This window comes from Sarcophilus harrisii, chromosome 5 (genome assembly GCF_902635505.1).
Source record: "Sarcophilus harrisii chromosome 5, mSarHar1.11, whole genome shotgun sequence".
Taxonomy (NCBI): Eukaryota; Metazoa; Chordata; class Mammalia; order Dasyuromorphia; family Dasyuridae; genus Sarcophilus; species Sarcophilus harrisii.
The window spans coordinates 231,063,046-231,083,864 of record NC_045430.1 but is presented as its reverse complement, the minus strand read 5'-3'; the positions used below and the strand labels follow the sequence as shown (position 1 = coordinate 231,083,864).

Genomic DNA, 20,819 nt, shown 5'->3' with positions numbered 1-20,819 from the left:
GGAATTTATCCTTTTCCATATTCTATATGTTTAAAAAATGTGTCCGACTTGTGAGCCCCTGATGAGATTTATTAAATATCCAGAAAGCCTACAATCCTAATAGCTTATGTGGCACTTGAAGACTTACTAAGTGCTTTTTGACAGCATGAAATGATAACTATGATGATAACTGACATTTCTATATTACTTGAAGGTTTAAAGAAAGTGTTTTAGGGACATTATCTCCATATAATCCTCATAAAAAACAAAGACGTACCAACCAGGCAGTTCTTGCCTTTAAGGAGCTTACACTCAATTTGAGGAGATGAGTCATACACAATTGAATCTTAAATGACAATATAAGGTAGTATATGATGAAGTGACAAGGCAGTGTTGTAGGTGAGCTTACATGGTATAGTAGAGAGAAACGACTATGAGCCAGAGAAAATTAAGAAGGGGATTCTGGAGTAATTTGCTTTGAAGACTGAGACATATTTGAATAGGCAGACATGAAGTGTTCAGGTTGGGTATTTTTAAAATGCAAATAGAATTGCCCCTTTGGTGCATTTTATGAGCCCAAGCATAAGTGCCACAAATTCAAGAAACTTCCCTTCATTACAGATGCTCCTGATGGAAGCTTAGGGTGGTACTGCCCATAAAGGAAGGTGCCAGATCTTCTTGGCAAAAGAACCAGCTCTGATTTCTACAGCTAATTTTAGGGTTTATAGAGGGAAAAGGTCCAAATGTGCCCAGATGGCCTGCTCACAAGGTTAATTTGAAATTGTCCTTTATGCAGAACACTACAGAACACTGTGGCACAACTACCATAGGGATTCTGAATGTCTGACCTTTTGAGTTTCCGAGTAAGAAACACGTGAGAAGCTCTGAAGCCCCGACTTTGATTTCCCACGGCTGCTAGTGATTTCACTTTAGGACTTTTGGCTAGCCTAGCAGAGCTGGATCCAAACTTCCTTTCTGTTAGATAGTATTCATAGTTCTCACCTAACTCTAGGCTAATAACAGCATTTCTGGAGCAACTAAGAGAGAGTAGGAGAAAGGTTCAAAGGAGGAGAGAAATGGCCAAACAAATGGACAAAGACAGGCTCCCACATGCATTCACTATAAGATATTCATTTCATTATTGATTCAACTTCTCGAGTGCCTCAATGGTTCTCTGGCTCCATATTGAATTCCTTTTAAAGTTATAAAGCCCTGTCACATTTAGTTAATGCAGCTACCAAATCAATCAACAAACTTTTATTTAACATGTACTATGGGGCAGGCACTGGAGATTCAAAGTTCCAAAAGTACTTACTTTCCAATTGGGACATCCCATCATGGTCACTAGGAGAGCCCGGCCCCATATTTAACACGTTTTAATTGTGCAGGACGTCAAATACCTCATGGAGCATATTAAAGACAAAACACCTCCTCCCCTCCTCGCTCAGCTAGGCTTTTATATATTTATATTCCCACTTTAATTGGGGATTTCAAAGTGCTTTAGCCAGTAGATTCCTATTGAATTAGCTCCTTTGGAATGGAGGCTAAAACCTTATGCAGTTGCAAAGGATGAGACTTTGGTCTCCTGCTTTTTAAAATACTTTGAAGTTCTTGGATGAAAGGTGTTAGATAAATACAAGGCATTATTAATGCCACAATTTGAATATTTGGCACAATAAAGACTGAGCTGTAAATAAGTCTGTAGGTTTCTTCTGGAGAAGCCCGCTGCAGTCGTTCTCACTTGGGATATTTGGGCTGCCTGTCAGGTTGGCACAGGGATTCCTAGAGACATGGCCTGTTTCTGAGTTACGGCCTTAATTTTAAGACTCATCCCTGCTTTTTAAATATGATACTGTAGAACTTGTCCCTGACATGGCGCCTAGAAAGTAACAGCCTTTCTTTATTTTGCAGCCCTTCAGTGGAGACCTATTGAATAATACAGAGTCAGGAATATATCACTGTGTTTGCTGTGACAGCCCACTGTTTAGGTAAGACTCTCCCTCCATAGCTGGGAAGCTCTGCATGGTACTATGTACTGACCCGGAATCAGTGCTGCCTGAAGTCAGGGCCCAAAATTTTGAGTTTGTTTGTTTTTTTGTTTTGTTTTTTTTGCTGAGGCAATTGGGGTTAAGTGACTTACCCAGAGTCACACAGCTGGGAAGTGTTAAGTGTCTAAGGTCAGATTTGAATTCAAGTCCTCCTGACTTCAGAGTTGGTGCTCTATCCACTGTGCCACCTGAAGTCTTTTTTTTTTTTAAATTTACACAAGTTTGGGAGTAGAACTTCTGCCCAAAACAGGGGTTCATAACCTGGTGTCCATGAAGCCTCAAGATGGGGATAGGGAGGGTACAGAACAGAAATCTATGGATTTGGATGGGGAGAAAATTATATTTTTATTTTCATTAATCTCTAACTGAAATTTAGCAATTCCTTCAGTTATTAAAAAATCTGTAGACTTCCCTAGCCTGTCAAAGACATCCATGAAAAAAAATCCATGAAAAACATAAAGAAGTTAAGAACACCTGCTGAAGGTCAATAATATTACTTTCATAACATATTATTGTAAAATGTGGACTTATTTTTCTTTTTAGTTTAGCTTTGTGTTTTTCCTTCTGTATCCCCAATAACTATAAAATACAAATAAATGTTATTATTGGATACCTAAATCCATGAAAACATAAAAAAGTTAAGAATGCCCGCTGAATGTCAATAATATTATTTTTATAACATATTATTGTAAAATGTGGACTTATTTTTATTTTTAGTCTAGTTTTGTGTTTTTCCTTCTGTGTGCCCCATAATTATAAAATACAAATAAGTGATATTATTGGATACCTAAAGACAAAGCCAGGAGAATGTTTTTAAGGGAAAAAAGATTTGGGGGAGGGAGGAAATCCCATAATGCTCCATTATCATGAGATGAAATTGGTAGCCCTATTGGAGAAAATGGGTTTATAACTTAATTTAAGAAATGTAGTTTTTTATGAGGATAGATTCCCCAAAGTACTTGACAGTGGTGAATACCATGCCCTTTTCTATAGAGTTAAAAGTAAATTAAATTGTCCCTTAATTTCAAAGACTCTTTTAAGTGAATCAGGATCTGAACTCTCACAACAAAGGCTTTTTGTTTAGACATGCAGGAAACAGTCTAAAAAAAAGTAGATTAGATGAACAAGAAAGGAAAACATCTTTGAAGTCCTGTTTTTTAGAACTTCAAAGATGTTTTCCTTTCTTGTGCATCTCCTCTAAATTGGTTTAGAATAAAATATAAATCAAGCCGGCTCTGTGACTCTTCCATTAGACAGTAGTTCATTATGTCCTCTTGGCCTTGAACAGATTGGGTTTTCCAGCACTGTGGCTAATGTGGACTGCATTAGGACTTAGGGAAGACCAGACCCCTGCTATCAAAGGATGAATGGAGATTAGGATTGATTTTTCCTTCATTCTCATTGATAGGCAGGATCCTGCCTGGATTCATTTACTCCATCAGTGACTTGTGAGAAATGATCTGAGATGGCAGTCAGCCCTAAAATGATGTGAGGTAATTGAGGCTAAATAGGTTAATTTTTACACAATTTGCAAATCACATTTCCACAGTGCCAGTAACATTGGTTATCTCAGTGACCTAAGGTCTCATAAAGACGGAGAAACATGTTCTGAGCACCAGAACAGCCCTAGATTTTTAAAATGCTGACGAAATGTGCATGCTCCTAGGTGCAGAATTGTAGCAGAATCCTGCTTGTCAAAGAGACAGGAAAATAAAGAATATGTCCGATTTTTAAAAGGCTTGACTTGTTGACACTGTGTGTTAATTAGATTTTTTTTCTTTTTAACAATATCCTTGGACATGAATGAGAAAAGTTAAAGAGTCTTTCCTTGAATGTGTTGTCGATTTTACTATGTCAACAGAGTGAGGCTAAGTAAGGTCAGCAGCCACCCAGGGCACAGCACACTGAGGAGGGAGAGAGGAGCAATCAGGAATATATATATGCTTTTATTGCCAGTGCCATGTTATTTCCATGACATACTGGTTACATTAGGGTAAATTGTGAAAGTTCAAAGCCTTTCCAGTTTTCTAAATGTATTTGCTTTGACCTCTATTTGTGTGCCTGAGATTTTGTTTTTGTTTTTCCTTTTCTTGTACTTGATTTTTTTATCTATAAGGTAGAGTCAGTGTTTTCTCTTCAGACTATTCCCTCTAATCAGGTAGAGTGACTCCACGTATTTACCCTGCCCGCTCCATTTTCACTCTCCATCTTTGACCATCTTGGTTCCCCTTTCCTCTCTGAATACTCCTCCTCTTCTCTCCATTTATCTAAAGCATATTCATCCTATAAATCCAGAGCTCTTTTTCCTGAAACTTTTGAATACTTCTTTTTCCTATTTCCAACTACTCAATACTTAATTGTTCTTGCTATTCCCTGTTGATTAATTCTGTCCCAGTGAGATTGCTGAGGAATCATGTTAATAGATGGACACCAGATTCAGATTCAGGAGACCTGAATTTGAGTCTCAATTCTGCTACTACTATGTTCTTCAGCAAGTCATCCTTTGGGCCCCATTTTCCTCCCTTGCGAAATGAAAGATTTAGATGACATTGAAGTTCTTTTCCAGCTTTATCGATGACAAGAGTTGTGATCTGTTGTATACATTTGTGTTCCCACCGCACTTAGTACAATACTGAGCACTTAGTAGAGAATTATAAACTGTGAAACAAATCTCAACTTCTCTGAGACTTGATTTCTTCATTTATATAGTGAGAATTCTTGCCAAACCTATGATGAATAGCTGGTAGTTGGTCAACTCATGGATTTTAATAGCTATGCTGCATGGCTCAGCAATGACAGGATTATTGTGCAGAGCAAATGAGATTGTGTATGTAGAATTATTTGAAAAAATATATTTTACAAATGGAAGCTATCAGTTAGGTGAGAAAAGTGAGACTCAGGAATGTTAACCACATATAATGAAGAAAAGAACATTGACAAGATGAATGTTTCAAAAGGTGTATAACTAGAATGATGATGGGATTTGAGACAATACTATTTGAGAGAGAATTGAAAAAACTGGGAATGTTTAGTCTGGGGAAAAAATAAGATTTAGGATAGAAGTCATTGATATCTTTAAGTATCTTATTATTATATAAAGGAAAGATTAAACTTGTTCTTCTTCGTTCTAGCTGGCAAGATCAGAAGAAATGCAAAGCTGCAGAAAAGCAAATTCCAGGATGGCTATTAGGGGAAATTCTTTATTAATTAGTCATAACAAAAACTGGGGGAAAAGCTCCTTCAGGCAGCAGGGAGTTTGAGATAATATGTCTGTGGTACCTCAGAATACTACATGAAAGCTAGCTATAAAGTCTAGCATCTGAGGGCTTCTCTCAAGATAGCTGATGGCTCATGATGATTAAGTCTGGATTATTCCCTTCCTACCCCTTCTCCAGCATCTTTCCAAATATCAAGAAATGCAACAGTAAAAGAATGAAAGAAGTGATTCAAAAATCTCATAAGAGAAGGAAGGTGCAGTAACAATTACTAATTCTTTTATAGTTTTGTGGAAATCGTATTTTTTCCATAATAACTGAGTTATATATATAAAGATACATATATATATATAATTGGTTTATATATATAATAATTGATTATGGAAAAAATACAATGATTTCCACAAAATTGTAAAAGAATTAGTGGAAGAAATAAAGATGAAGAACTAGAGCTGTCAAGAAAAGAAATCAGTAAGACAGATCATAATAAATAAGGACAAAGTATGAAAAATTTCTCTCAAACAGTAGATTCTATGGAGAAAAAGAAAGAAAATGGAAAAAAGATTTATTCTATCACAATAAAAAGATTAGAAGATTGGTAGAAAACTGGCCTTTCTACAAGTCAACATAACTGACTTTGAGGATAAAATGCACCCAGATGATTGGAGAATCACTTTGGGGAAAAAATATAATGAAATGAAAATTCTGAATACCAAACTTTAATAAATCATATGAGAAAGTATTCCAGAAGTGTTAGAAATATAGGACAAATATACAGAACAAGAATCCTCAGATCATTAAGAGAAAGAAAGCTTACCTAGAACTATCCCTGTGAAACTCTATAGATATCAAATATTCCAACAAACAAAAAATCTTGTAAGCAGTCTAGCAGAATCCTTTCACATACCAAGAGAAAAGTCAAAATTAGTAAAAAGTTATTACTTGTGTGCAAGAAACAAAAGAAAAACATTAAAATATTCCAAAAAAGCAAAGGAAATCAGTAGGAGATATACCAAATTCTCCAACTAGAAAGTGAAAAGCTCTGAAAGTCTTCCAAGATAAAAAGTTATACCTAAAGACATCACAACAGGTTCTTTCCAGAGAGAGTAGGGACTTGAAGGGACTCTTTTGCTAGAGAGAAAGGATGTGCTTTTCTATACTATATCCTACCCCCAGCAGGGAATTCTCTTTAAGTCCATAGGACTTCCTGACAGAAAACAATGGGGAGGATGTTTATAGTGAAGACTTTTAAAACTTCACTGAATATTGAGACTCACCATGTCTTTTTTTTTTTAATTTTGAAAAAAATTTCTTTACAACATTATCCCTTGCATTCACTTCTGTTCCAACTTTTTCCCTCCCTCCCTCCACCCCCTCCCCCAGATGGCAAGCAATCCTATACATGTTAAATGTGTCACAGTATATCCTAGATACGATATATGTGTGCTGAACCAAACAGTTCTCTTGTTGCACAGGGAGAATTAGATTCAGAAGGTTAAAAATAACCTGGGAAGAAAAACCAAAATTCAAACAGTTTACGTTCATTTCCTAGTGTTCTTTCTTTGGGTGTAGCTGCTTATGTCCAAACTGAGTTAGATCTTCTCTTGGTTGAAGAAATCCACTTCCATCAGAATATGTTCTCATACAGTGTCATTGTTGAGATATATAATGATCTCCTGGTTCTGCTCATTTCACTTAGCATCAGTTCATGTAAGTCTCTCCAAGCCTCTCCATATTCATCCTTCTGGTCATTTCTTACAGAACAATAATATTCCATAACATTCATATACCACAATTTATTCTCCAACCATTCTCCAATTGATGGGCATCCATTCATTTTCCAGTTTCTAGCCCCTACAAACAGAGCTGCCACAAACATTTTGGCACATACAGGCCCCTTTCCCTTCTTTAGTATCTCTTTGGGGTATAAGCCTAGTAGAAGCACTGCTGAATCAAAGAGTATGCATAATTTGATAACTTTTTGGGTGTAATTCCAGATTGTTCTCCAGAATGATTGGATGTATTCACAATTCCACCAACAATGTATTAGTGTCCCTGTTTTCCCACATCCCCTCCAACATTCCACCTTATCTTTCCCTGTCATTCTAGCCAGTCTGACAGGTATATAGTGATATCTCAGAGTTGTTTTAATTTGCATTTCTCTGATTAATAATGATTTGGAGCATCTTTTCATATGGCTAGAAATAGTTTCAATTTCTTCTTCTGAGAGTTGTCTGTTCATATCCTTTGACCATTTATCAATTGGAGAATTACTTGATTTCTTATAAATTTCTTATAAAACGAGGCCTTTATCTGAACCTTTGACTGTAAAAATGTTTTCCCAGTTTATTGCTTCCCTTCTAATCTTGTCTGCATTGGTTTTGTTTGTACAAAAACTTTTCAATTTGATATAATCAAAATTTTCCATTTTGTGATCAGTAATGATCTCTAGTTCATCTTTGGCCACAAATTTCTTCCTCCTTCACAAGTATGAAAGGTAAACTATCCTATGTTCCTCTAATTTATTTATAATCTCGTTCTTTATGCCTAAATCATGGACCCATTTTGATCTTATCTTGGTATATGGTGTTAAGTGTGAGTCCATGCCTAATTTCCAGTTTTCCCAGCAGTTTTTATCAAATAATGAGTTCTTATCCCTAAGTTAGGATCTTTGGGTTTGTCAAACACTAGATTGCTATAGTTGACTATTTTGTCTAGTGAACCTGACCTATTCCACTGACCAACTGATCTATTTCTTAGCCAATACCAAATGGTTTTGGTGATTGCTGCTTTATAATATAGTTTTAGATCAGGTACAGCTAGGCCACCTTCATTTGATTTTTTTTTTCATTAATTTCCTTGAGATTCTTGACCTTTTGTTCTTCCATATGAATTTTTTTGTTATTTTTTTCTAGATCATTAAAATATTTTCTTGGGAGTCTGAGTGGTATAGCACTAAATAAATAGATTAGTTTAGGGAGTATTATCGTCTTTATTATATTCGCTCAGTCTATCCAAGAACACTTAATATTTTTCCAATTATTTAAATCTGACTTTATTTGTGTGGAAAGTTTTTTGTAATTTTGCTCATATCATTCATGACTTTCCTTTGGTAGATAGATTCCCAAATATTTTATGCTATTGACAGTTATTTTGAATGGAATTTCTCTTTGTATCTCTTGCTATTGGATTTTGTTGGTGATGTATAAAAATGTTGACGATTTATGTGGATTTATTTTGTATCCTTCAACTTTGCTAAAGTTATGAATTATTTTTAATAGCTTTTTAGTAGAATCTCTGGGGTTCTCTAAGTATACCATCATATCATCTGCAACGTGTGATAGTTTGATTTCCTCATTACCTGCTCTAATTCCTTTAATCTCTTTCTCAACTCTTATTGCTGAGGCTAGCGTTTCTAATACAATATTGAATAATAATGGTGATAATGGGCAACCTTGCTTCACTCCTGATCTTACTGGGAAAAGTAGCATATGATGTTTACTGAAGGTTTTAAATATATGCTCCTCACTATTTTAAGAAAAAGTCCACTTATTCCTAAACTCTCAAGTGTTATTAGGAATGGATGTTGGATTTTATCAAATGTTTTTTCTGCATCTATTGAGATGATCATATGGTTTTTGTTCACTTGGTTATTGATATAGTCAATTATGCTAATAGTTTTCCTAATATTGAACCAGCCCTGCATTCCTAATATAAATCCTACTTGGACATAGTGTATTATCCTGGAGATGATTTTCTGTAGTCTTTTTGCTAATATCTTATTTAAGATTTTAGCATCAATATTCCTTAGGGAGATTGGTCTATAATTTTCTTTCTCTGTTTTCAACCTACCCGGTTTAGGTATCAGTACTATGTCTGTTTCATAAAAGGAATTTGATAGGACTCCTTCATTCCCTATCTTTTCAAATAGCTTATATAGCATTGGGGCTAATTGTTCTTTAAATGTTTGGTAGAATTCACATGTAAATCCATCTGGTCCTGGGGATTTTTTCTTAGGGAGTTGTTTAATTGCCTGTTCTATTTCTTTTTCTGAAATGGGACTATTCAAGCAATTTACTTCTTCCTCTGTTAATCTGGGAAGCCTATATTTTTGGAGGTAGTCATCCATTTCACTTAGGTTATCAAATTTATTGGCATAAAGTTGGGCAAAGTAACTCATTTTAAAAAAATTTTTAATAGCTTTTTATTTACAAATTATATGCATGGGTAATTTTACAGCATTGACAACTGCCAACCTTTTGTTCTAGTTTTCCCCCTCCTTCCCGCCACCCCCTCCCCTAGATGGCAGGATGACCAATACTTGTTAAATATATAAAAGTATAAATTAAATACAAAATAAGTATACGGGTCTAAACCATTGTTTTGCTGTACAAAAAGAATCGTCCTCTGAAATATTATACAATTAGCCTGTGAAGGAAATCAAAAAATGCAGGCAGGCAAAAATATAGAGATTGGGAATTCAATGTAATGGTTCTTAGTCATCTCCCAGAGTTCTTTCGCTTGGTGTAGCTGGTTCAGTTCATTACTGCTCCATTAGAACTGATTTAGTTCATCTCATTGCTGAAGATGGCCAGGTCCATCAGAATTGATCATCATATAGTATTGTTGTTGAAGTATATAATTGATCTCCTGGTCCTGCTCATTTCACTCAGCATCACTTCGTGTAAGTCTCTCCATGCCTTTCTGAAATCATCCTGTTGGCCATTTCTTACCAAACAATAACATTCCATAATATTCATATGCCACAATTTATTCAGCCATTGTCCAATTGATAAGCATCTATTCAGTTTCCAGTTTCTGGCCACTACAAACAGGGCTGCCACAAACATTCTTGCACATACAGTCCCTTTCCCTTCTTTAAGATCTCTTTGGGATATAAGCCCAGTAGTAACACTGCTGGATCAAAGGGTATGCACATTTTTTTAACTTTTTGAGCACAGTTTCAAATTGCTCTCCAGAATGGTTGGATGTATTCACAGTTCCACCAACAATGTATTAGTGTCTCTGTTTTCCCACATCACCTCCAACATTCCATCTTATCTTTCCCTGTCATTCTAGCCAGTCTGACAGGTGTGTAGTGGTATCTCAAAGTTGTTTTAATTTGCATTTCTCTGATTAATAATGACTTGGAGCATCTTTTCATATGGCTAGAAATAGTTTCAATTTCTTCTTCTGAGAATTATCTGTTCATATCCTTTGACCATTTATCAATTGGAGAATGGCTTGATTTATAAATTAGAGTCAATTCTCTCTATATTTTGGAAATGAGGCCTTTATCAGAACCTTTGACTGTAAAAATGTTTTCCCAGTTTATTGCTTCCCTTCTAATCTTGTCTGCATTCATTTTGTTTGTACAAAAACTTTTCAGTTTGGTATAATCGAAATTTTCTATTTTGTGATCAGTAATGATCTCTAGTTCTTCTTTTGTCATAAATTCCTTCCTCTTCCACAGGTCTGAGAGGTAAACTATCCTGTGATCCTCTAATTTATTTAATCTCATTCTTTATGCCTAGGTCATGAACCCATTTGGACCTTATCTTGGTGTACCGGTGTTAAGTACCTACTTAATGCCTAGTTTCTGCCATACCAGTTTCCATTTTCCCAGCAATTTTTGCAAACAGTGATTTCCTATCCCAAAAGCTGGGTTCTTTGGGTTTGTCAAACACTAGAGTATTAAAGTTATTGACTGTTTTGTCCTTTGAACCTAATCTATTCCACTGATCAACTAATCTGTTTCTTAGCCAATACCAAATGGTTTTGGTAACTGCTGCTTTATAATATAATTTTAGATCTGGTACAGCTAGGCCACCTTCATTTGTTTTTTGTTTTTTTTTTTTTTCATTAATTGCCTTGAAATTCTTGACCTTTTTGTTTTTCCATATGAACTTTGCTGTTATTTTTTCTAGGTCATTAAAATAATTTTTTGGGAGTCTGATTGGTATAGCACTAAACAAATAGATTAGTTTAGGTAGTATTGTCATCTTTATTATATTTGCTCGCCCTATCCAAGAGCATTTACTATTTTCCCAATTGGTTAGATCAGACTTAATTTGTGTGGAAAAGTATTTTGTAGTTTTGTTCATAAAGTTTCTGATTTTCCCTTGGCAGATAGATTCCTAAGTATTTTATACTATCAGTACTTACTTTAAATGGAATTTCTCTTTGCAACTCTGACTGTTGGATTTTGTTAGTGAAATAGAATGCTGATGACTTATGTGAGTTTATTTTGTATCGTGCAACTTTGCTAAAGTTGTGGATTATTTCTAATAACTTTTTAGTAGAATCTCTGGGGTTCTCTAAGTATACTATCATATCATTAGCAAAGAATGATAATTTAATTTCCTTATTACTTTAATTCCTTTAATCTCTTTCTCAACTCTAATTGCCACAGCTCACATCTCTAATACAATATTGAATAGTAATGGTGATAGTGGGCTTGTTTCACTCCTGATCTTATCGGGAATGGTTGCAGTTTATTCCCATTGCATATGATACTTATTGATGCTTTTTTTAAAAACATTTTTATAAGTTTTGAGTTTCAAATTTTATCCTTCTTTCCCTTCTCCCTAAGACAGTAAGATATAGGTTATACATGAGCAATTATATAAAACATTTCCACATTAGTCATTTTGTACAGGACAATTAGAACAAAAGGAAAGAATGAAACAGAGTGAAAAATAGCATTTTCAGTCTGTATTCAAACAATGTCAGTTCTTTTTCTGGGAGTGGGTAATATGCTTCATCATTAATTCTTTGGGATTGTCTTGGATCATTGTATTACTGAGAATAGCTAAGTCATTCACCGTTCTTCATCAAACAATATTGCTGTTTACTATGTACAACTTTTTCTGAGTTCTGTTCACTTCACTATGCATCAGATCATATAAGTTTTTCTAAATTTTTCAGAAATCATCCTGCTTGTCACTTCTTAAAGCCCAATAATCTGTTATAATCATATAGCATAGCTTGTTTAGTCATTCTCTAATCGAGGAAATCCCTTTCATTTCCAATTCCTAGCTGCCACATAGGAACTGTTATAAATATTTTTGTACAAATAAATCCATTTCCCCTTTTTTGAATGTCTTTAGTATGTAGACATAATAGGATTATTGGTAGATCCAAGGGTATGCCCAATTTTATAGCCCTTTGGGTATAGTTCCAAATGGTTCTCCAGAACGGTAGGATCAGTTCACAACTCTGCCAACACTGTATTAGTGTCTCAGTTTTACCACAATCCTTCCAACATCCAACATTTTCCTTTTTTGTCATTTTGTCAATTTGACAGGTGTGAGGTGCTACCTCGGAGTTATTTTAATTTTCATTTCTCTAATAGTGATTTGTAGTAAATTTTCATATAACTATAGAGGACTTTGTTTTTCTTTTTGTCTGAAAATTGCTAGTTAAGGCTGATTTTATAAAAGCCTGGAAAGATTCACATGAACTGATGCTGAGTGAAGCAGAACTAGGAAAGCATTGCACACAGCAAAAGTAAGATTGTGTGATCAGCTATAATAGACGTAGTTCTCAGTAATTCAGTGATCCAACGCAAGTCCATTCACATTCAGAGAGAGAGACTTATGGAGATTGAATGTAGATCAACACACACTAGTTTCACTTTTTTCCCCCCTCTTTTTTCTTTTTCATGTTTTTTTCCTTTTCTGTTTTTTTTCTCTTTTAACATGACTCATGGAAATATTAAAAAAAATAAATATACATGTATAACCTAAAAATTTTTTTAAATTTTTTAAAAAAGAAAACTGCCTGTTTATATCCTTTGGCCATTTACTAGTTTGGGGATGACTTGTATTGTTATAAGCTTGACTCATTTATATATTTGAGAAATAAGGCCTTTATCAGAGATACTTCTTGCAAAAAAAAAGTTCCAGTTTTTTGCTCTCCTTATAATTTTAGTTGCATTGGTTTTGTTTGTGCAAAAACTACTTAATTTTCCTGAATTTTGTAATCTGTTTTACATTTTGTAATGTTTTGAAACCTAGTTAGGGAACTTTTGGGAAGTCACTTATTATCTTTTTGCCTTAATTTATTTGTAATATGGGATAATAATAACCCCAACCTCCCAGAATTGTAGTAAATGCTATGTAAATGTTTGCAATTATTCTTATTGCCTCCTTACTACAGCTCAGTGAGTTAAGAGTCTTCCTTACAATATTCATGCTGAAGGCTACTTTCCCACAGAAACAGAAACAGATATTGGAAGAGCATTTGTTCACACTTATTCAAGCTATTCACTCTAACTTAGCAAGGGAAATCATAAGCTTGCTATTAGGGATTGATAGTTCTAACTGCTGCACATGCTGGTGTTTCCAGAATCACTCTTAGCAATCAAGCTTATCCTGTCAAGAAGGAAGCTACTCAGAAGGCAGTCATGATTGATGTTAACTTATAGACCAGGAAAACTACACATATACCCCAAAGCCAAATAGCTCTTTCATAGATGTTAGCTCAACATATATGGAGACTTTCTTTACTGTACTATAGACTGAATACTATAGCTGAAAAAAGCTGATGCCACTTTGTATTAAAAAAAAAAATTGAAAAATCAATTCTCGAAAACCTAAATTTTCAGTAGTAAAAAATTAATTTCTTAAGTTGTATGTGTATATGTGTGTGTTTAGGCATATGATCTGGACATTGTTAATGTGCAATTGTTTTTCCCCTGTTTTCTAAATGGAAGGAGCTTTTCTTTTGTTGTAGTTTTGGTTTTATTGGGAATTGGTTTTCTTTGAAGTATCCAATTTGCAAAGTCTGGGAAAAGTATTTCCCATAAAGAAATGAAACCTACACATGCGAACAAATCAATTCCAATCTCTGCAGAGATATATCCAAAGAAGATAGAGGACAGAGAGGAAAATATGTTCACTAAATTTTCATTAAAGCAAACCTGTAAGAAAGTTGATTGTAGAGGTATGCATGTTTAAAAAAAAGGCAAGGGGAAAAGTAGCACCTTTTTATTAAAGTCCGAGAAACAGAAATGGAATTCAAAGCTTGGTTTAGATTTAAGAAGTTTCATCTGTGGACCTTTTGTTTTTGTCTCCCCATCCACTTTGTAGGCGAACTTGTAAGCTGAACTAGATTCAGACTCAAGATGACCTACTTGATCCACAGTCAATTATAGAAATTGGTTTGAACCATGACAACAGCCTTTAATGTTTGTTGGATAAATGAATGACCATGAGCAGTCTATTCAATCCTAACACTAAGAACAAATTACCTTTTTTTTTCCTGATCCCATCTGGAACAAGAAGTGCTTGACCTCCCAGACTCATTCATAAGACCAGAAACTTGAAAGTTGAGTGACTTCTTTGGCAGCTCCCACTAATCCATATTCAAGTTTATTCATTTATAAACTAAGGGAAAAGTAATGGCTGGTCAAGGGAGTTCTAGAATCTTGCTTCATAGAGTTGTGTAAGTCTGTCTCCCTCCTTCCATAAGCTACCTTTCAAAGTGCTCATGAAAAACTGTTTTGTTTTCAGTAAATATAATGTTGAATTCTCTTTGAATTATCTTGGAGTCATAAAGCAGATTTCACAATTTTAAAAAATCCTCCTTAAAATTTCTCCTTAACTTTGGTTTCATATCATCCTGGTCTGATATATGAGGTAGGCATCTAAAGGTTGTTGCTTAAAATCCTATGGTGAATTCCATCAAATTAATGGGAAATTGTTAAGATGTGAGTTTTGCCATTTACCACTAGGTGTCACTATGTATTGATTTTGGGGAGTAGAAAATTGCCAGGATTTGAAATGAAAAACAATTAGTAAGTTGGGATAAGTCCAGAACATTCCTATTTCTTACTTTGTGTTTTTTAAAGCATGCTATTCAAAGAGTGCTTAAGTAGGAATTGATTTTTTTTTTTTTTTTTTTTTTTTTTGCTGAGACAATTGGGGTTAAGTGATTTGCCCAGGGGTCACATAGCTAGGAAGGGTAAGTATCTGAGATCATATTTGAACTCAGGTCCTCCTGACTTCAGGACAGGTGTTCTATCCACTGCACCAACTAGCTGCCCCTGGAATTGACTCTTAAATGCGCTTAAAATTTGAAGTCTCCTAAACAGGTTGTTTATGTGTTTGTTCAAGTTGGGCCTGTGCCATTAGGGCCTATGTCTAGATTTTATGTCTACAAAGAGCTTAATTAAACTTTAACTTTAGAAAATTTATTTTTTTATTATTGTCTTAGAATTAGGAATTATTTGCATATATTTCTCTCTAGTTCTCAAGTTTTAATGATGAGTATGATTTATCATTCATGAAACCACAGTTTAACAAGATGAATTTTCTTCATAGTATCATCAAATATGGGTCAACACAGAATATCTGGGCAGAAAATAAACATGATAAAAAGACATTTTCAGGGTCTTTTTTTAGGCCGATAGGATGAGATGAACATTGTACCCTGGAATAATTTTTGTTTTGAGAAATTGTAGGCATATAGATAAGGGAACAAAGGCAAAAAGGAAGAGGGGGGGGGGAGGAAGAAAGGAGGAGTCTAGGGAGGGAAGAAGGGAGGATGGATGCAAGCATAAAAGAAACATCTACTATGTGCCAGGCTTAACGCATATTACCTTATTTTGATCCTCTTAATGACCCTGAAATATAAGTCCTATTGTTATCCCACTTTATAGGTGAGGATACTGAGACAGAGCAAATTAGCCCATGTTTCCCATCCCTGGCTTGTTTCATCACACAATGAGACAGATAGTTGCTGGTGTTCTGTGGGATCACACGCTGAACTTCTCTGCATTTGAAAGAGGAAGAGACTATGTATGGAATTATTTGATCATTCAAAAATATCCCATTTCACTCTTCTTTTAATAAAAAGGGCATTTTTATTTTTTAAACCTATCTATTTTTATTAACAGTTCTACCAGTTCCTTGTTTATAATTTTGGAGTCATCTGCAAGCCTTTTCCTTCCTCCCTCCAGCACCATCTCCTCCATATTCAATCAAGCTTGCAAAATTCTACCTACATATGTTTCTCCATTGACATGGTCACCATTCTAGTATACTCTAAGACAAAAGTAGCCTGGTCTTTCTGTATTTGGTCTCTTTTCCGTACAATTCATATCACACACAGCTGCTAGATTGTATTTCCAAAGTATAGGTTTGACTATGCCAGCCTTCTCCTTAAAAAACTCCTGCTTCTAGGATAAAATACAGACTTATCTGGCATTTAAAAGTCTCCACAATGTAGCTCCAACATACCTTTACAAAAGTAATACATAATATTCTCCCTTCATTCTATGTCCTATTCAAATTGGTATATTTGTTTTGCTTTTCCCATCTTCTCTCTACCTAGAATGCACTCTCTTCAGCTTGATGATTAAATTTAAATTGATGATCTCGCATGATCTTGCATGACAAGAATGAATCTTTCTCCCTAACATTTAGGATTAAAACTGTTAAGTAAATCATTTAGTGTGATTTTTGACAGCTTCTTTCACAAGATTCAGCTCTAGGACCACCTTTTCTCCATGAAGGCTATCTTCATCTTTAAAAAAGATATTTTTAAACGTATGACTTTCTCACAGTCAATTTTCTTACTATTTTGATTTAGTGAAAATTAAGGGAACAAATCTTTCTGTCCTCCACCCCCATCCATCATTACCTCTGGTTTTCCCGCTAGTGTTATTGGATGTCATGTCATTATCCTGTGGTAATATTTTTAAAGGCTGAATTATCCCCAACATGTCAAGATACTGTAAGATTTAACTATTATATGATATTGAGCTGGGTCTTCCTGTCAAAGTCACACTAAATGATTTACTAAACAGTTTTAATGTTAAATATTTGGGAAAAGGGTTCATTTTTGTGATGAGATTTTAGATAATCAATTTAAATTTAATCATCAATTTAAATTCCCTTCACTGATGTAAATTTGCCACATTCTGCTCATTAATAACTTTGGATCTTAAAGAAGTACCTTGAGGACTGAGAAGATTAAGTGATTTGGCCATGATCACATGACAAGTATAAAAAGCAAGACTTAGGAGTATGGATATAGAATTTGAAAGGACCTGGGAATCAATGAGTCCAGCCCCTGATTTTACAGATGAAGAAACTGAGGCAATAAGTTAACATAGCTGTTAAGTGTCTGGGAAAGGATCTGACCTTCAAGCCCAATCACCACACTGCAACTGTCTAGAATTTGAATTTAAGTTCCAGGACTAAGACCAGCTTTGCTGGTTTTTCAATAGTACAACAAGAAACTGGCATGGACAAAGAGAGGAAATAGGATTTAATTTAATTTTTTTTTTGGTCTGGGAAAATGAGTTAGCAGAGTGTGCTTTTACCACATGGTAATAGTGGACTATTTAATAACAGTTTTGATTGTTGTTGATCTGTTCTGCAGTTCTGAAAAAAAATTCTGCTCAGGTACCGGGTGGCCTTCATTCACGGAGGCTTATGGCACATCTGGCTCAGATGAAAGTAAAAGCAATATCCTGAGGCGACCAGACTACTCCCTGGGATCAGCTCGAGTGGAGGTTGTTTGCAAACAGGTGCATTTACTTTAAAGTTACACAGAAATCGAAATGAGTATTTTCTTCCAGCCTTTTTGTTGACATTTCCAATTTCTTAACATCAGACCACAGGAGCTGTCTTGTAACTACTTAAAACACCTTTTTTTTATCACTTAGCAACTTAAAAAGTAATTCTGAAATGATCATTCTGTTTGGTGTTCCTTAAGTTCAGAATAATAACATTTCATGTAGTTCCAGGCTTTCTTACATAGTTCTCAACACTGGAAATAAAACCATGATGGCTCCCAAGGTATCTTTTTAAGCCTTGATCTCTCCAGTTTCAGCCTTCCCTAAGAAATTAGGAGCAGAATCAGAATCTGATTTGGGAATAGACAGAAAATTAAAAGTGATCCATTCCACCTTTCTCCATCTCTGGGAAGCTGGTTAAGGATAAATAATTAGGATGAAAGCTTTGCTATGACCTCATACTAACATTAAGGAGGAATATACTAAGTTATTAGGAGAAAGAAGCTATAGATGATTTTATGAGAGTATAAGCATGAGATACTACCATTTTCATCTGTGCTATAATAGAATTTTCTCTCTCATCAGCCTTAACCAAGGGCCATATGAACAACCAGAAATCTTTTATAGGGACAGAAAATAAACAATGTCCAGCTATAAGGAAATCTTGCAAATCAAAATAGACAATAGAAAGCCAGAAATCAGACTAAGATTCAAAGAAAGCAAACTGTGGACTAGGAATTCTTAAACTGAGGTTGAACTTTTTTCATATTCTGATAACTATTATTATAACAAAATTAATCTCCTTTGTAATCCTATTTATTTTAGGCATTTTAAAACATTATTGTGAGAAGGAGGCCATATTCACAAGAGAGATTAAAATTCCTGCTGGAGGCAAATGGAAATTTTTGAAAATGAAGAAAGAATTAACTTTTGTGCTCAATTCCTTCTGTTAATAAGAGCTCTCATGGAGGCTTGTAGCATTCTGGAAATTCATTCCCACTCAAAAACCATTTATTAAGCATTTATTTGATATGTCAGGCATCAGATGCTAGGTACTAAGAATACAAAGACAAGAATAAAAACTATCCCCTTCTTAAATAATTCAAAAAAATTACCAAATAGTGTCAAAGTAAAATTTGAGTGCAGTAAGGGAACTTGAAGATGAGATTCTGTTTGTTTCACTTTTGGTCTAGGTCTATGGTTAGAGCTGTGGTTTCATGTAGCAAACTCTAAATAAAGGAAATCCCTTCAGAAATGGAAGTCAATCATCTGTTCTGCAATTGAAGAACTAAGAGAGCTACCTGGGCTGCAAGTGACTTGTCCAGACCACATAACTAATATGTGTTCAAAGGTAGAACTTGAACCCAGATCTTCCTACCTAGCTTACTGTCCATGGCACCATATTGCCATCATGAAGGATATCATGTTGTTAAGTACTTTGGAAGATCAAAAGGAAAATATTAAAGGTAATTAAAGGTAAAGGTAAAATAATTAAAGGTAACTGAGAAAGTAGTAGCTGTAGAGACTTTGTGCCAATGGGTGACTCACTTGTTAGAGGACATAATTCCTCAAAAGAACCGATTATCAAAGTTTCAGTATGAGCACTTATACCTCAGAAATCAAAAAATGCTACCAATCAGGATTTGAATTATTGCTCTGTTGAATATCTAGCCAGTGATCCTCAAACTATGGCCCGCAGGCCAGATGCGGCAGCTGAGGACGATTATCCCCCTCACCCAGGGCTATGAAGTTTCTTTATTTAAAGGCCCACAAAACAAAGTTTTTGTTTTTACTATAGTCCGGCCCTCCAACAGTCTGAGGGACAGTGAACTGGACTGGCCCCCTATTTAAAAAGTTTGAGAACCCCTGATAGATTTAAGAAAGTGATAGGAAAATTGTTAGTGATATAGATCAAAAGCATGTTGGGTTTTTGGAGAAGCCAGTTGTGTAACATTCAATAACACATTTCTGAGGGAAGAAATACATTTAGAAACAAAGGTGACATTACAACAAAAGACATCACTAAATATTTAAAATAATTGATTTGTTTTTATCTGAATGAGGCTGTAGAGACTTCTGGGTTACTAATAATGAGGGGTTTTTGGTTTTATTTTTGACAGTGTGAAGCTCACTTAGGCCATGTGTTTCCAGATGGGCCTGAACCTATTGGACAGAGATTTTGTATCAACAGTGTGGCACTGACATTTAAACCGAATTTAAACTGATCAACTCAAAATCTGAAGAGGCGAAACATGGTTTAGGGGAAGGAATACTGCATTCAATGTCAGGAGAATTGAAGGTTGAAATCTTAATCAGAGCCAAATAAATCCCTAAACTTTTTTGAGCTTCAGTCTCTTCATCTATAAAATGGAAGTGATAGTTCCTGTACTACCTATTTTCAGTGTAAAATTACAATGACATATTTTTAAGTAAAGTTCTTTGTGAGCTTTAAAAGGCTACATAAATGTTAACTTTTTTAAATTTTCTTAATAGTAAATAAGTGAAAAATCATTTATTAAGTAATTTTAAATTATATTTCCAATGTGCTAAACACATTATTATTAAACACTAAGGATATAAAATACAAAAAACAAAATAATCACTGCCCTCAAGAAACTTATATTCTAATAGGAGAAAACAACATACTATAAGGGAGTGTTGGCCAGAGATGACTTTTTTAGCCAAATAAGCTAACACATGTAAAAGCACTTTTGAAACCTTAAAACACTATAAATATTGACACAATTGATGGACTTATTGACAGGCTAATCAAGTCAGCTTCTTTTCTAACCTAAGTACTTAGTGAAGTAAGATAGATCAATCACCTTGTGCTGGATGATTTTGGAGATTGCACAATTTTGTGTATGTATGTGAACACATACATACATACATACATATATATGTATAGTGTACATTGCCACTGTCAACTTTTGCATTCCCTGGGTTTTTAAAAAATTATGTTTATATGGATATACATTTACATACATGTGTATGTATATATACATGTGTGTATGTCTTGTGTCTCTGTGTCTTTGTGCATGTCCAGCTATG

The 20,819-nt window shown here is 34.8% G+C and overlaps 1 protein-coding gene across 1 annotated transcript in view; it reads left to right on the top strand.

Moving 5' to 3' along the window:
• MSRB2 (methionine sulfoxide reductase B2) overlaps positions 1 to 20,233 on the top strand; it is a 28,924-nt gene extending 8,691 nt beyond the window's left edge. The window contains exons 3-5 of the mRNA XM_012551248.2: positions 1,891 to 1,967; positions 17,633 to 17,780; positions 19,889 to 20,233. Of these exons, the coding sequence (XP_012406702.1) occupies positions 1,891 to 1,967; positions 17,633 to 17,780; positions 19,889 to 19,993 (330 nt within the window). The 3' untranslated portion in view covers positions 19,994 to 20,233. The remainder of the gene's footprint in view (positions 1 to 1,890; positions 1,968 to 17,632; positions 17,781 to 19,888) is intronic.
• Positions 20,234 to 20,819: the final 586 nt, after the last annotated feature.